The sequence below is a fragment of the Rhinopithecus bieti genome, unplaced genomic scaffold (genome assembly GCF_001698545.2).
Source record: "Rhinopithecus bieti isolate Rb0 unplaced genomic scaffold, ASM169854v2 scaffold_6380, whole genome shotgun sequence".
In the NCBI taxonomy this organism is placed as follows: Eukaryota; Metazoa; Chordata; class Mammalia; order Primates; family Cercopithecidae; genus Rhinopithecus; species Rhinopithecus bieti.
The window spans coordinates 12,540,534-12,556,547 of record NW_016806642.1 but is presented as its reverse complement, the minus strand read 5'-3'; the positions used below and the strand labels follow the sequence as shown (position 1 = coordinate 12,556,547).

Sequence of the window (16,014 nt, the reverse complement as noted above, 5' to 3'; positions counted from 1 at the left end):
TGTAATTTCAAGTTAATTCATTTCACTGAGGCTTTTTTTCTCCCCAGTTAGATTTCTTCACCCATATCTAAAAAAAGTCAAAAGCAATACAAAAATTTGTACACCTACTAATTTTCAAACATGACAAAGAAAGAAAAGGGGGGAAAATGGTAGACCAGGCCCCATGGAGTGACAAAAAACACATCATCCTATGTGAAAAGGCATATGGATGATGATATTGTGGTCACAGAAGACCCTTTACTTTTGCTTAAAGAAGTCAGTTCCAACCCTGTTGTAATCCTCTGATGCCTGTCACTCCAAATTTGGTGTCTCAACAGGTAGAGAAATAAAAAGGGAATTAATAATTTTGCACACTGGGTCACCTTAAACCCAGCTACGAGGGCTCAAATATTTGTTGGGTAAGCATTTGCTTGATTTGTGATTTAATGTTGGGTGGATCTTTCTATACTTTTTTTGTGTGTGCTGCCATAGATATCTGCCATTGGTTGCCAAAAACGCTTAGTTCCCTCTTCTGAGCGAGTTCCATTGGGCAATCATGAATTTCTTGTGGGATGAGGTGAAAGAATACAAGAGAGCCTGTCGTGATGCTGATGTCCATGCCAGTCTTGAGCACCCACCACGAGCTCGCATCGATGCTATTTCTTAGGTCTGTTGATCTGCGCGTAGAGAGGCTCCGGCTCCTGTGGATAAAGGAACAAAGTGAGGCCTGCCCTTTCCACTTGCATGGATTTTCTGAGACAGCTTTTGGAAAACAGAATTTAGGATTAAAACAGAAAAGTGACAGTTTATGATGGATGACCTTAGGTTATTTTTGGAGTATTTGATGAGGGTGCATATCATTTTGGCAACACTTTTATCATCCAAAATAGCTATGCACTCAGTTCTGTCTTTCGTATTCAAGTTGGAACTGATTGCCCTGTTAGGGAAGTAGCATGGTATAGTAGGGAGTTAGAAAAGCTGTCTCATGTGGACAAGATACTTATCCTGAGTCTTGGTTTCTCCAACCACAAAATGGGAATAATACTGTTTATCCTACGGGGTTCTTGAGGGAATTAGAGATTGCATATATAAAGTATCTAGCACAATGCCTGGTAGCAATGCATCTTCAGAAAATGCTAACAATTACTGTGAGTCAAGTGGACATTTTTCCAACACAGTTTCATAAATGTCCACTTGAGAACCCTGAAATTCTATTTCAAATTACTCTTCTACAAACAGTGATGCCTGGGTGCACTGTTGAGCAAGAGAAACAGCAAGTGTGTCTTTGGCTTTTAATTACAAGTTTCTGGACTTGTTTCCATTCAATCTGAGACCTCCGCTTTAGACAATCATTTGCCTACACCCAGGGGGCTGTCCTGAAACACAAACAGAGATTTTCAACCAGCATGTAATGCAGCAAACCTGCAATCCACACCTAGATAGGAAACAGTGTTCCACCCTATTTAAACCATGTCAGACTTCAGCTGATGTTGAGATGGCTCACTGTGCACTGGCCAAGAAGACTTGATGGATACTGTGGTTTTAAGCATGCACAGGACCTTCTGTTAAAATTGACCTTTATGCTGTCACTCTTGGAGGTCTGTGCCAGAATTAAATGGACACCAGGAAATCCTAATTTTACCATATTTTATATATTAGCTTGTCTCCTGCCATGTCATATAGGTTATTATTATTTGCTTATTTTCTTGAAACTTCAAAATGAATTGGCATTCTGGGAGCCCCTACCATGTGTCTGGCACCATGCTAGGTATTTTCAAGTACACTGTCTTTTTATCTCATCACAACAGCCTTGTAAGGCAGATGCTTTCTCTCTTTTGCAAGGGTGAAATTAAGTACAGAGAAGTTAAATAATTTGCCCACGGTCACAGAGTTAGTAAGTCCAGAGACATAAGAACTGAAAACAGGGTCCAGGGGCCAGTGCTTTTTCTAGTCTTTTACAACAGTGACCATTAGAGACAGAGAGAGAGAGACCCCAATCCTTCCATCTGTAAGTGCTTCAGAGTTTACAAAGCACCTCATGTCTTATTTATCTGCCTTATAGTCCTGGGGGTGGCTTTTATTTTTTGAGTCCTCCCTTTGCAGACAAAAACTGAAGTTCTAAGAGACTGTGTGATCTCAATGTCATTGTGCTGTCTCTCGTGTGAAGCATATCATATTGCTTGCTTTCTACTGTAAAGTGGAATGGCCTAGAAGATAAGGTTGTCCCGGCCCATCATTGTACAGATGAGGAATCTGAAGTCCTGTGAAGACAGCTTTTGTTTCTACTTAGCATCCATGCCAAGAGTAGACCCCAGGACTCCTGCCATCAGATCCAATTTCTGGTTCCTCTAGAACTTGTTATGTTTGTATTCTTCCAATGGGAAGGAACTGCTTTCCTTGAGGCACCCTATCATACAGTGTAACAAAGTGCCAACTTGTCCCTCCATGCCTTCCACCCATAGACTTTCTACTGCCCTTGGAAATATAATAAGCATAATCCTTCTTCCAACTGTCTGATGACAGAAAATTATGGAAGCCCATTCTTCCATGTCCTACTTCTAGGTTACCATTTGCCAGTTCCTTCTGCCATTTTACAAATATGAACCTAGCACAGTAGGTCCTCAATGAGAGTCTGCTGAATTACTGAATGACTATAATGCTCTTTCTAGTTTCCTCATAGTTCTGATCCCTTTGTCCTAAATACACTCTAATTTGGCTTTATTCTTTCAAAATCAAATGTAGCAAAATCTATAGTAAGATTATGATTTATTAAACACCAAATCTATTCCTTTCCAGTCTCTTGAACGATTTCAAATATCTGTTGTAAGGCTAAACATGTAACTTTATTGCGTGTTTGTGTTCTACAAGTGCGGTGGGTGGAGTCAAAAATAGTTAAGTACAACTACTGGGGAAAACTTTTTTTTTTTTTTGCCGGGGTTTTAAAGAACACCTTTTTTTTTTTTTTTTTTTTTTTTTTTTGAGACGGAGTCTAGCAGTGGCCAGATCTCAGCTCACTGCAAGCTCCGCCTCCTGGGTTTACGCCATTCTCCTGCCTCTCAGCCTCCCAAGTAGCTGGGACTACAGACGCCCACCACCTTGCCCGGCTAGTTTATTGTATTTTTTAGTGGAGACGGGGTTTCACCGTGTTAGCCAGGATGGTCTCGATCTCCTGACCTCGTGATCCGCCCGTCTCGGCCTCCCAAAGTGCTGGGACTACAGGCTTGAGCCACCGCGCCCGGCCAAGGATGCATGTTAATGTTTCCTGGGTATACGTTCTTAGCCCATTCTTCTTTTTGGATGCCCCAAGAAGTCAGGCTGCCTTGATCTCACCCTACAATTTGCTCTATTCTAATTTTGGAAACTAATTTATCCAACTGAAAATGACACCTAAAAACAGAAGAAGACAGCAGGCTCAGACAGGGTAATTAATGCCACACTGCATTAACTTTCTGCAGCTGAGATAAATATTCACACATCTCCTGCTTGCCGGAATTTAGCTTCAAATACCCATCACAACAGTAGTAACGACTGCAGTCAACTCTCAATTATCCCCACTAATGAAGGGGAGCAGTGGTGTGGAAAACCCCAAGCAGCAGATAATCCCAAAGTCTGACACTGTGATGCATTATACGTTTTGGCAATAGCTCTACCTTCCTTGTTACGGAATCTTAGACTGTCAGAGTTAGAGGGGAGCTAAGGAATCATTTGATTTAGAAATTTCCAACCTGGCCTCTGGCAAGGTCATAACGGGGTCTTTGAACTATTTTCAAAATTCCAAAAGCCTAAATGGAATCACACATTAACATAACATGCTGTTGATGTTTTTGTTTCGTTTGTTTGTTTTCTTTTGGCAGATTTGTCCACATCTCTGCCCTGCTTCAAATCCTTCAGAGGCTCCCCATCACCCACAGGGTAGGTCAAAGCGCCTTCTCCGGGCACACAAGGCCCATTAGTCTCTTAGTCCATTAGAGATAATAAATACCCCTTCTAGACCATGAATCAAAACTCTACCTTCAGGTCACATAAATCATGTTAAAAAAAATCTTTCTTTATGCTTCTCCAGGATGATCTTTCTGAAATGGATTTGTCCATGCCAGTCTCCTGCCTGGAACAGCCCTCCTGGCTCCTTGTCACTCAAAGGAAAAGGCAAACTCCTCAAGACTGCACATAATGTCCACCTTCCCAACCACCCTCATCTACTGCCACTCTCTCCTACACCCTACCTTCCAAATCCTACTTGGGGTTCACCCTCACATGCTGGAATTTTCCCATCTCTGAGACTTCATTTAGGCAGTTCCTTCTGGCTTCGGAGCCTTCTTTGTTCCTAAAGTTCATACTTTAAGATATAGCTGAAATAACAAGTCTTCCTGGACGCTGCAGGTGACATGAGCCACTGTGCTCCTGGATACTTCAGAACCTGTGCAGATCTCTGTCTTCACTCCTACCATGGCATCTCCTAGCATGTTCTACATTGAACTCCACTGAGGCTTGCATTTCAGTATCCCGAATTCTGAATGAAACTTGGAACATGGGAGGTGCATCCACTAACAACATGAAGAATGAAGATACAAATGAGTAAATGAACAGTTCTTTTCTTAGTGGAAGTTGGCAAATACTTGTGAACTTTAATATGATTCTGACATATTAATATCTTTATTTTTAGATAACAAAGTAGATGGAAACCATATAGTAAAAGTTAAAGCAAAATCCACCCTCTACCCTGTCTGTAAGTGAAACACAGGAGACTAAGCACAGGAGACTAAGTCATGCAGGCCTAGCTTAGTGTTCTCCTGACAAAGCTCTGCTGCAAAGACCACCAGGGGCACATCTGTAGTTGAATATGTTGGGTTATTCCTTACCACAGAGGGAGGAGCAATGAGGCATCTCTGGAAGAGGCTGTTAGAAAGAATGTATGATAAGATTTGGTCTTAAGGTGAGTGATTTGGGGGATGGTCAACAAAGTGGGGTTTTTCTCTGAATTGGATGCTGTCATAATGTGGGGGTAATTTTGTGATTATCCTAACAATACTTATCTGGAAGGCAAGAAGAACAGAGCAAGGTTGAAACCAGGCTAGAGAAATGTTTCATCAGTTTTCCCGTTTTGACAATGTTCATTTTTTCGCCAGTGTTCAGCCCTGATGACCTGGTGGTCTTGAGTTTGTCTTGACCTATCGTGGTCACTGAGGGGCCTTGTCTGATGCTGATGGTATGTGAAATGTTGATGCTCAGCAGGAGAATGCCAGGACCTCGCTGTGGGGGTGGGCCTGCACCTGACTGTCAGAGGCTGCTGTTCTTTTTCTTACCATCATGCATTTAGCAGCCCTAGGATTCTGTGCAGGGCACTTAACGTCTTTGGGTGCCAGGTTCCTCATCTGTAAAATGAGGCTAGAAATCCCCTCTGTGAAGGGGAACACATGTTGATTGTCTAGCACAGAGTCTGAAACATATGACATACTCCAAAAAATATTAGGTCCCTTATGTCTGGGAGTGTGGCTTCATCCTCCCTTTATAGACAATGGTTTTAGGCCTAATAATCACCTGTGGGTTTCTTTTCAAATGGCCTCTCCTTCATAGCACATAGGTGCAATTGCAGATGAGCTCTCAGTTATTAATATAAGAATGGTGCTGGATCAGCCCAGGGAAATTGTGCAGAATGAATGTGGAGTTAATGCAAACAACCTGGCTGCAGGCCCCTGTGGGTAACAGAAACTTCCACTGTTTACAGACTACTCCATACATCCTTTAACGATCTATGAATTATGTGCTCAACTACAGCAGCCAAGTGGACTCACAGAACTGGAGTAATAATGGTATATCTCTACAGAAACTTTTACAGTCTATATATGGTCTTTCCAATGTCACATGATCTTACTTGAGCTACACACCAGTACCGTGCCTTTAGTGCTCCTGTCTTCATTTTTTTTTTTTTTTTTGAGACGGAGTCTCACTCTGCTGCCCAGGCTGGAGTGCAGTGGCGCGATCTCCACTCACTGCAAGCTCCGCCTCCCGGGTTCATGCCATTCTCCTGCCTCAGCCTCCCGTGTAGCTGGGACTACAGGCGCCCACCACTGTGCCTGGCTAATTTTTGTATTTTTAGTAGAGATGAGCTTTCACCGTGTTAGCCAGGATGGTCTCCGTCTCCTGACCTCATGATCCGCCCATCTCGGCCTCCCAAAGTGCTGGGATTACAGGCTTGAGCCACGGCACCCGGCCTCCTGTCTTCATTTTACAGCAAAGAAGCCTAGGCTCCCCGCAGTTGGGTGACTTGTGCAGTTACTCAGCCAGCACACAGCAGAGCTGGGACATACTGCTTTTTGTTTTTTTTAGATTTTTATTTGTGGGGAAACATAAACATAACCTTTGCCATTTTAACCACGTTTAAGCGGACAATTCAGCAGCATTAATTACATTCACAATGTTGTGCAACCATTAGCATCATTTCCAAAACTCTTTCATCATCCCAAATAGAAACTCTGTACCCATTAAGCAATAACTCCCCATTCATTCCCCAAATCCCCAGCCCTAGTCTAATCTACTTTCCATCTCCACGATTTTACCTAGTCTTATTTTTAAATCAATTTCAGTGAGGTATAATTTATGTACAATGAAATTTATCCATTTTAAATGTACAGTTTAATAAATTTGACAAATACACCCATGTGAGCTATAGAACATTTCTTCACCCTAAAGACTTCTCTTATGCCTTCTCAGTCAACTCCCTATCTCAGTGCCAGCTCTGATCTGCTTTTGATTGCTATAGACTAGGTTTGTTTTTTCTAGAGTTTCACATAAACATACTCAAGTCTTTGTAAGCCTACTATCCTCTCCACTAGCATGTGTTCCCTCTCATAGAAGGTTGAAGCTGGAAGGGCCCTCACGCCCACAGCTCCTTTTCTGCATGCAGAAACTGAAGCCCCAGACACAAAGGGTACTTTCCCAAGGCCATACAGGAGACAGTAGAGAGCCAGGGAGCAGCCCAGGGTTCGGACTCCCATTTCTGTGCTGGTTTCCTTGCTTTCTTCTCCCAGCCCCAGCTCTTTGGCATGAAGTATAAGGGCAAATGGTTTCCTAGGTCACATTATAACAAGATGCTCTTGGAAGCTACCTAAATTGTGCAGATTACTTTCTGCCCATTTAATATTTCTTGCATTTGTTTTTGGAAAGATTGATTACCTTCGACAAAAGTATGTCAAAAGCAATATATCTTACTAGTGGGGCGAAGACGCTGCATGCTGACAAGGGTGGTCTCAGATGTGAGGTTGATGGTGCGCCATGCAATCTGCTTGCTGAGTGAGCCCACTTATGCCCCATCCTGGGGGCCTAGGATAAGAAAAGCGCCAAGCCAAGCTGAGGATCAGACTAAAGCTGGAAGGTGAGCCAAAGCTTGAGTCCCTCAGCATTACCCTGCCCAGGCAGCAAATTCAGCCTCATGGTCTTTTAGCCCTAACACTTAGGACTAGCTCAGTGGGAGTTTTACATTCCTTGGTTTGACAAATGAAAAAGATATTGGTAGTCAGAGTGGAAAAAGGCTAAAATAACTCAAAGTTCTGTCTGAAGCCATGTGTAGGATCAAGAAGAATGCATGGGTTTGGGGAGCCAGAAAGACCCCAGAAATCTTCCTAACTTCCTATATGGACTTAGGCGAGCATCTCACCTGATTGGCCCTCAGTTCCTTCATCTGTAAAGTGGAGTGAATAACATCTACAACCCCAGAAATCCTCCTAACTTCCTATATGAACTTAGGCGAGTATCTCACCTATGTGGACCCCAGTTCCTTCATCTGTAAAGAGGAGTGAATAACATCTACCTTATGGGACTGTGAGAAGTTACAAGTCAGCTTGTATAACGTGAAGTATCTTAAATGCTGGCAGTCTTCTTTTGCTTTATATTCAAACAAAAGGGAAAACAAAGCTTTCTGACCACTTTGAGTCTGAAAGTCTAGCTGTTAGGGTAGAAAAGTCTTCAAAACACGAATGGATTTGATGATAATCCCTTAGGGATTGACACTGCTGAATGTCCTAGTTCCTGGGGTCTTGGGTGCTGAAACCCGCTTGGTGAATACAGAGATGCACCACCTGAGTTTTGAGGCAACTGTGCATGTTCTGAAGAACATTCTATTTCCCCGTCAATAATAACAACAATGATGGGCATCAATGATCTCTTTTATGCATGTACATCATCTTTTTCGGCCTTGTTATAAAACAGATGAGGACGCTGAAGTTGCTGACACCAATTATCTACCATAAGCAGGAAGGCCTTTTCTGAGTAAGCTCCCGGTCACTGGGAGTGGGTTGCATCTAGGGCTGTTAGTCTCTGGGGATCCTAATAAAGTCAGCATATTTTAGGGATTCTGTCTTCTCCTTTGTTAGAAGGGAATAGAGACAGCCTGAGGGAGAGATGCTGCTGGAACATCTTATTTGGGGATTAGTTCCATGCTGTAGCTGGGTAACTTGGGGCAAGTTAGATGGTCTTAAAATGTCAGAGCTGTAAGGACCTGTGGGGACTGTTTTACAGAAAAGGAAACCAAAGATCAGAAATGAAGCCATCTGCCTCATATCACACATCTAAATTTATGTGATGCTATTAAAACTCAGGTGTCCTGATTCTGTTTGAGTGAGTTTGAATTATTTAATCTGGGTCTAGATTCAAATCCTGGTGCTACTACATGTGAATCTTTGGATTTTAGCAAGTTGTTATAACTCTCTATCTTGCCTGTAATATTTGTGAAATGGGAATAATAAAAATACCTGAGTGCTCCTGTGAGGATTAAATTAGGTGATACTAGTAATTTTAAAATATATTTTATTATTAGCAGTAAGTGAAAGGCATCATGATTACCTTCTGCAGTAGTTCTAGAAACAGTGAGCCCGATCTAATTCTGTTAGCCAATTCTGGCAGCTGCCTATGTTTGTAAATAAAGTCTTATTAGGACATGGCTACATCCATTCATTTATGCATCGTCTTTTGCTGCTTTCCTGCTACAATGGTAGAGTAGCTGTAATAGAGACCATATGGCCCACAAGGCACACATATTTACAGAGAGTTTGGCAACTTCTGGTTAGATGATCAGTGTATTCTACTTGCACTCACTACTCCAATGGCCGAAACCCATATGGAAATCTCCATGTCTAGCCTTGATTTCTCTTTTGACCTCCAGAGGTTGTATCCAGCAGCCTACTGGCATCTCTGCTTGGAAGTCTCATGGGCACCTTGAGTTCAATTGGTCCCAAAGTAAACCTGCCTTCTTTCTGCTCAAACATGCTGCTTTGTGTTCCTTAGCACAGTGACTGGCACCAATGTAGATCCCCATGCCAGGAACCTGGGTGTCATCCTACCTTATATCTTCTTCCTCCCCTCCCATGTCCCTTCGGTCTTAACCTCCTGTTGATTTCAGCTTGTAAATATCTTTTGGCACTATGCTTGAGGTCTTGGCTGACACTGCCCTTAGCCAGACCCTGGTCATCTTCTGCCTGACCCAGTGCCATCACTCTCCAGCTACAGGACCTCAACAGGGAGTCTCTTCATAAAGGTCCAAGGAAGTGGGACACTGTGCCCTCCAAAAATGTAGGTTGGACTTGTCAATTGAGTCCTGTGTCCATAAAATAGGTCATTTTCCGTTGTTTTGTGGTTCTTTATTTTTATTTATTTATTTATTTATATTTTGAGATGGAGTCTCGCTCTGTCGCCCAGGCTGGAGTGCAGTGGCCGGATCTCAGCTCACTGCAAGCTCCGCCTCTCGGGTTTACATCATTCTCCTGCCTCAGCCTCCTGAGTAGCTGGGACTACAGGCACCCGCCACCTCGCCTGGCTAGCTTTTTAGTATTTTTTGGTAGAGACGGGGTTTCACCGTGTTAGCCAGGATGGTCTCGATCTCCTGACCTCATAATCCACCCGTCTCGGCCTCCCAAAGTGCTGGGATTACAGGCTTGAGCCACCGCGCCCGGCCTGTGGTTCTTTATTTTAAGGGTCTGTTGTTTGGTTGTATTTAAAAAGAAAATGGTAATAATAATCCCAAATACATGTACTTTACTTTCAAAGCTTATAAAACACTTCCATTTTCATGATATTATTTGCTTCTTGGACAGCTTGGGGAGAGAGCTGTTGCAATTATCTGTGTTTATCCATATGAAAGGATATATGCTTACCTAAGGTCACCTGCTTTGGAAGTAAAAATCAGACCCAAGGCCCCTGACTCTGTGTTTTGTGTCTTCCTTTCTTTCCTTTTCTTTCCTTCCCTCCCTTCCCCCTTTTGTTCTCTCTCTCTTCCTCTCTCTCTCTCTCCCTCTCTCTCTCTCTCTCTCTCTCTCTCTCTCTCTCTCTAAGATTCTTCTTCCCAAAGCATCTGAGGTTCAGCTTTCCTTTCCCTTGAACACTAGAAATCCATCAGGTAATATGTTATATGTCTTGCATTCCCACTACGAAGATAAGTATTAAAAAATGACAGCAACTTATTATTTATGGCAATATCTATTGTTACGAAGGGAGGCAGACCAAACAATTCCCCATTGTTACAGATGCTACTCTGACTTGACAGCTGGGAAAGTCTGATAGGCAGTTTATTTACTTAGCCATTTAACCAAATAAATGTTTTCATTTTTCTTTCATCTCCTCAAAAGCTAACATTTCGCCCTCAAAATTGCTCCAGCAACACATCAGTGAAGTATAAATTACCTGCCATTCCCATACCAGCCATTATAATATTATTTTGGTTCTTTTTGCCCTTGTTGACCCAGTCTTTGAAAGACACGTGATTCTCCCAGATGGGAGGGTAGGGGAAAAAAGTGAAGTAATTGAAGATATTTTCCTTTATTGCTAAAACAGAACTGCTGTTTGAGATTGGCCCTGAAGCTTACACCTGCGGGGATTGAGTCCGTCTGTTTCCTCTTACTATGGTGTGATATGGCGTTAGCTTATCAACAGATGTCATCCCTACTTACTCAGAACTGTGCGGGTATTTCTAATAAAAAACAGCTGGTGATAATGGTTGCAAGGGTGATAAGAGGGACAGGACTCTTGCTTTCCAACCATATGAAAGCAGAGGGGAAAAAAAATAAAGCCATGGACATAACTAACCCTGCATGGTCTCTCTTCTCCAAATGTTTGGAAAGGCATTAAGAAATTGCAGTCTGTAAATTTTCAGCTGGGTGGATGGCAGAATGGGATGGAGATGGAAAGATCAAATGTGGCTTGTGCTGCTGTCGATGGAGGGACCCAGAATGGTTCTCCCAGACGTCCCCCATGTGTGTCATAGTGGCTATGTCTGCAAAGCTGGCATCTGCCCCTTGGCACTTGAATCTCGATAACTATGAAGTGGCCAGGCTAAGCTTTCAAAGGGAGAAAATTACTTCACTGAGGATTACAGTCCAGCCCTCCTCTGGAGCTGGGAGGTACTTATTTTGACTTGCAGGTGATTCTAAGACAGCTCATTTTTTGGCAGTGAGCTGTGTGAAGCCCAAACCAGGGCCATTCTGGATTATGGGATGGGACAAGCCAGAGAGCTAAGCAGCAGGCTTTTTTCTTTTTTTCCCTTCCAAAGCTGTTGTGACACATATAGAAAATTAATTATCTGAAGATAAAGTACAAAGCAAAACCAATGGCCTTATACATAAAGGCTAAATGTATAAAATCCAAGAGAGTGGGGAGCTTGCATTAATTGGATATATGTGATGATGATGATGATGATGGTGATGGTGATGATGATGGCAGCTAGCATCTATCGGGTGCTTTCTGTGCACTATACACAGTGCTAAAAGCTTCACATATATCACTTTATTTAGTTCACACAATAACCCTATGAGGTGGACACTATTTTTATCCTTATTTTTCAAATGAAGAAAATAAAATAGAGAATGATTATAAAATCTCAGCAGTGTCACATAGCCAGGAAGTGGTGGAGCCAGACGCTGAACTCAAACAATGTTGTTCTAGAACCTAGATTTTTATTTTAAGCTAAGTACTCGGTGTCTGTCTCCATGCTAGATACTCAAACTATCTCAGTTACCATTATGGAGAATATAAGCCCCTTCTAGCAGATGAAGAAACCAAGACTCAAAATAAATTTTGGTTCTTGCCCAAGATTTCCCACTATTAAGTAGCTGAGTTAGGATTTAAACTCAAGTCCAAATCCTGAGTTCTTCCCACACTACTGCTATGTCCATTTACAGCTCAGCTGTGGCTTGAGGTGCTGGACAGAGCATTAAATGTGGAACAGACCAAAGCCCCATGAAACCGTTTGGCCTGTAGGATTGTCTCAAGCTGAACAGGTTCATAAAGATGAGGGTTTGATACATTGATCTGCAAATGGTGTAAGTCATCTTTGTTTTCTAGAAGAACTTCAATTTTAGGATGATGTTTGCTGTTATCCTGATGAATGGCTCTTGTCACCTCTAGTTCATTCACCAAATTTTTCAAGGCAAGGTTGAGCATGTGAAATACAACTTAGGCAGGGGGTAAAAAACCTCGTGCGGAATCATCCCCAGGAGTCTGCCTATAGTCCCCAACTTTTCTTTTTCCTGAAACATTGACTTTGATTTCCATATGCCAACTCCCAAAGTAGCTTTGCAAGAGTGAACTTCTAAGTGAATCTTAGGTGGTTTTGCATGGCATGACATATAATTATATGCTATTGCACTGATACAAAATGTGGCAAACTATACAGTGTGTTAGGTTCTTTAATCATAATATCTATTAACAAAATACACTTTCAGAATACCATATTAGCTTTCAGTAACTGTCTAACTTACGTGTGGACTAAGACTAATTCTGAGGTAGCCTCAGAATCCATTTGTGAGTGGTGAAAACTGTTTACCATTTTAATGGTTTTGACCATGCTGTTCAGAACTTAAAAGAGGAGCCCTTTGGGAATGGCCTTGCAGTCCTGTGTGTTTATAGAAAACTAAGAAAGTATCTGAAAATTGAACACATTTGTCAAGAAGTGACCTTAGAAATCATGTCTGGGTAACAAGGTGTACTTCTGTCTCCTAAGAAGGTTTGCTTCATCAGCTTCTCTTTCTTTTGATCAAATCAGATGTATTGAAATTCAAGTGCCAAAAACCACTTCTAGTAAATGTAAGTACATCTCTTTCAAAGTAGCTGCTGATGGAATCTGAAGTGATTTGGTGGCAATCCACATGCTGCAGCACAGGTGCAAACAGCATAGCCTCAGAAGTGAGTAGTACACATCTCTGGGCTTTGAATTTCACATCAGAAAGGGTGCAGGGTGCAGGGTCCTTTCTGGCTAGACAAAAAGGGCTGCCTCTGATCTTACATCTCGATCAATCTTATTTCAAGCACTGCTTGATTTTGCTTCTTAGTCTGGCTTCTCTGTGTGTTTGGTGACCTCTTTAGATCTGCAGAGTGTAGGCAAATGCAGTGACATTTTGCTTAAAAGATTAAAGCATCTGGACCATGGCTCACTGAGAAATTATCAGGGTGGGCAGAATGTGTCCATCTCAAAATGTTGATGCTTTCAGAAACTAAATCCATGCTAAGTAGCATGGACCATGCCTCACTCTATCACCACCACCTACGCAGAACATATTATTAATAAAATAATATGATCAGTTCCCACTTCTCACCCCTACCACTACCTCCCAGAGTATGTCAAAGGTCATGCATCCACGAGAAAAGGCAAAGTAGAACGTAGACACCAGGCAAAGGGACATGGTACAGACACTGGTAATATAGCTCAGGCAAGGAGAAATAGTGCAAACATCAGGAATACAGTTCAGGCAAGACGCGATGGTGCAAACATCAGCAATACAGCTCAGGCAAGGAGACATGGTGCAAACATTGAAGATGTGGCTTCAGAAGTGAAGAACAAACAAAAGGTAAAGCAGATAGCTTAAGGGCAAAGGAGATAAAAAGGACAGATACCTACCCAGACCTGCGCTATCTAGCTACCGGCCTGTGGACTTATATTATCACCACTGGGCTCCCCACTGGGCTCACCAAATGGATCACTGTTGGATGAGGCCTGTGATCCATCAGGCTAGAACACAAGAAGATAATACTTTTTTTTTTTCTTTTTTCAACCATTGAAAATATAAGACAACTGGATATACTTTCATGCAGCACAATCAGTTATTGTAAAGGAGGGTGCAATGGCATTTAGAGGATGCTACACCACAAATGTGGACTTGTAGTAACAATTTAATAAAAAGGCAGTCTTTTTCAGCTGACTCATTTGAACACAAAAGAAAGCCCCTTTAGCAACCCCTTGAGAACTTACGAGATTGAGCCAGCATTCTTTTCTATGTAGGCTTCCTCATGCATTATCCATTTCAGTTACAGAGGTCTTAATTTTAAGGAAAAACACAAATAAATAACAAACTGGTCACTTACAGCTTCTTGCTCTTCGCTTTTGCTGGGACTTTCAAAGCCCTCTTCGAAGATGTCATCTGTGGTAGGATCACTGGCATGGGATGCAGATGATTTGGATGGAGAGCTCTGTCTAGGGGCTGGGGTTGGAGCTACACAGAGACCACAGAAAAAGAGACATCTTAAGTGCCTGGCTGCAATCAATTTATGCCAAAGAAACCTTAGGAATCCGCTTATATTCAAGTCAAATCTTAGGATTCCTCTTCCTATTTCTGGTGGAATCAGCTGAATATTTGAATTATTTCTCTGTACGTATTGATTTTTCCTCTCACACGTCTGACTTCAGGAAGGAGCTCGTCCACACTGATAGGTAAGGCAGTGGTTCTCAAAGGATGGTCCTTGGATGAGCAGCAGCAATAGCATCTGGGGATTTGTTAGAAATAAAATTCTCTAACCCTACCCCAGATCTACTGAATCAGAGACTCTGTGTTTGAACAACCTGTTAAAGGTTATTCTGATGCACGATCAAGCTGAGATCTACTGGGCTATGGTTTGCTTTCTTCTTTCTGTGTTTCATCAGAGGGCACTTACTGAGGGCCTTTCATGTGTCAAACACTGTTAGAAATTTTACAGACAATATCTCTAATCCTCATAAAACTTCTTTGAGGTAGAGGTTATCCTAATTTGACAGGTGAGGAAAGTGAAGGTTGCTAATTTGCTCGTGGCAACTGGTAGAACCAGATTCTGAATCCTGGCACATAGAAGGTATTCAATAAACACACGTTGAATAAACAGTAAGTGTCTCAGTGATCTGGGAAAATGAATGTAGCTGATGGCAACTTAACAGCTGGTACTTGATTCTCTAAGGACAAAGGATATGCATTTTCTGGACTGACCCACCCACATCTCCTCTCATTTGTTTCAGAGGTGTAGAACAAGTACCTCATTTGATACCACTCTTCTTTTAATAATTTCTAATTTGTCACTGAAAATACCAGTCACTGGCTAAGACCCAAGTGAGCCGGTGGCACGCCTTGATTTAGTAGCTGAATTTTCATAATGTCATAGAACTTAGAATCAGACAGTGAATGATGACTGTAAAACTTAGTGCATACTTTTTAATCTGATGAATCTATAGTTAGAAAAATGATGTTATTTCCTCATTTATTATTTATAATGTGCCAATGAGTTGGACACTGTGCTAGGCACTTCCCATCCATTATACACCCTAATACAAATACCTGCAAGCTGTTACTGTAACTTTTTTGTTTCCCAGATGGAGAAATTGCAGCTCAGAGAGGTGAGGTGACTTGCTGAGGGTTAACACAGCTATCAAATAGCAGCACTGGCATTTAACAGAGCTCTGTCTGACAGTATCCAGTCCAACTGTGCTTTTCTGTTTCTATTGGAGGTTCACTTTTGATCCAACCAATCCTCTATGCAAAACATTCTTAAGGGGATACTGATGGGTCAGAGGGGATAACGACTGCTTTTTCCAATTTCATTCAAAATAAAACAGTAAGTTTTTGAAAAAAAATTTGCAATGAAATCTGTGTTGTTTCAGGAGATGACTATGGAACAAACTATATTGAAAGTGGGTTTAAAGCTATATGCAAACACCCTGAAGGGTAGTAGATGTTTAATAAATATTAGTTTAATTAGATCCTGAATTGTATTTGAAGTGGATTTTTGCTTACTAAAGGCTGAGAACACAGG

General features: G+C 41.9%; 1 protein-coding gene across 4 annotated transcripts in view; it reads right to left on the bottom strand.

Annotated features, from left to right (window-relative positions):
* Positions 1-456: 456 nt before the first annotated feature.
* Positions 457-16,014, bottom strand: part of DAB1 (DAB adaptor protein 1) — a 1,277,266-nt gene continuing 1,261,708 nt past the window's right edge. For 3 of the 4 annotated variants that reach the window (XM_017877258.1, XM_017877259.1, XM_017877260.1), the window contains 3 exons: positions 14,323-14,450; positions 13,859-13,969; positions 457-680 (listed from right to left, as the gene is read on the bottom strand). In XM_017877258.1, coding sequence (XP_017732747.1) covers positions 13,874-13,969; positions 14,323-14,450 — 224 coding nt within the window. In that variant the 3' untranslated portion in view covers positions 457-680; positions 13,859-13,873. The remainder of the gene's footprint in view (positions 681-13,858; positions 13,970-14,322; positions 14,451-16,014) is intronic. The other variant, XM_017877257.1, reaches the window with a different exon arrangement.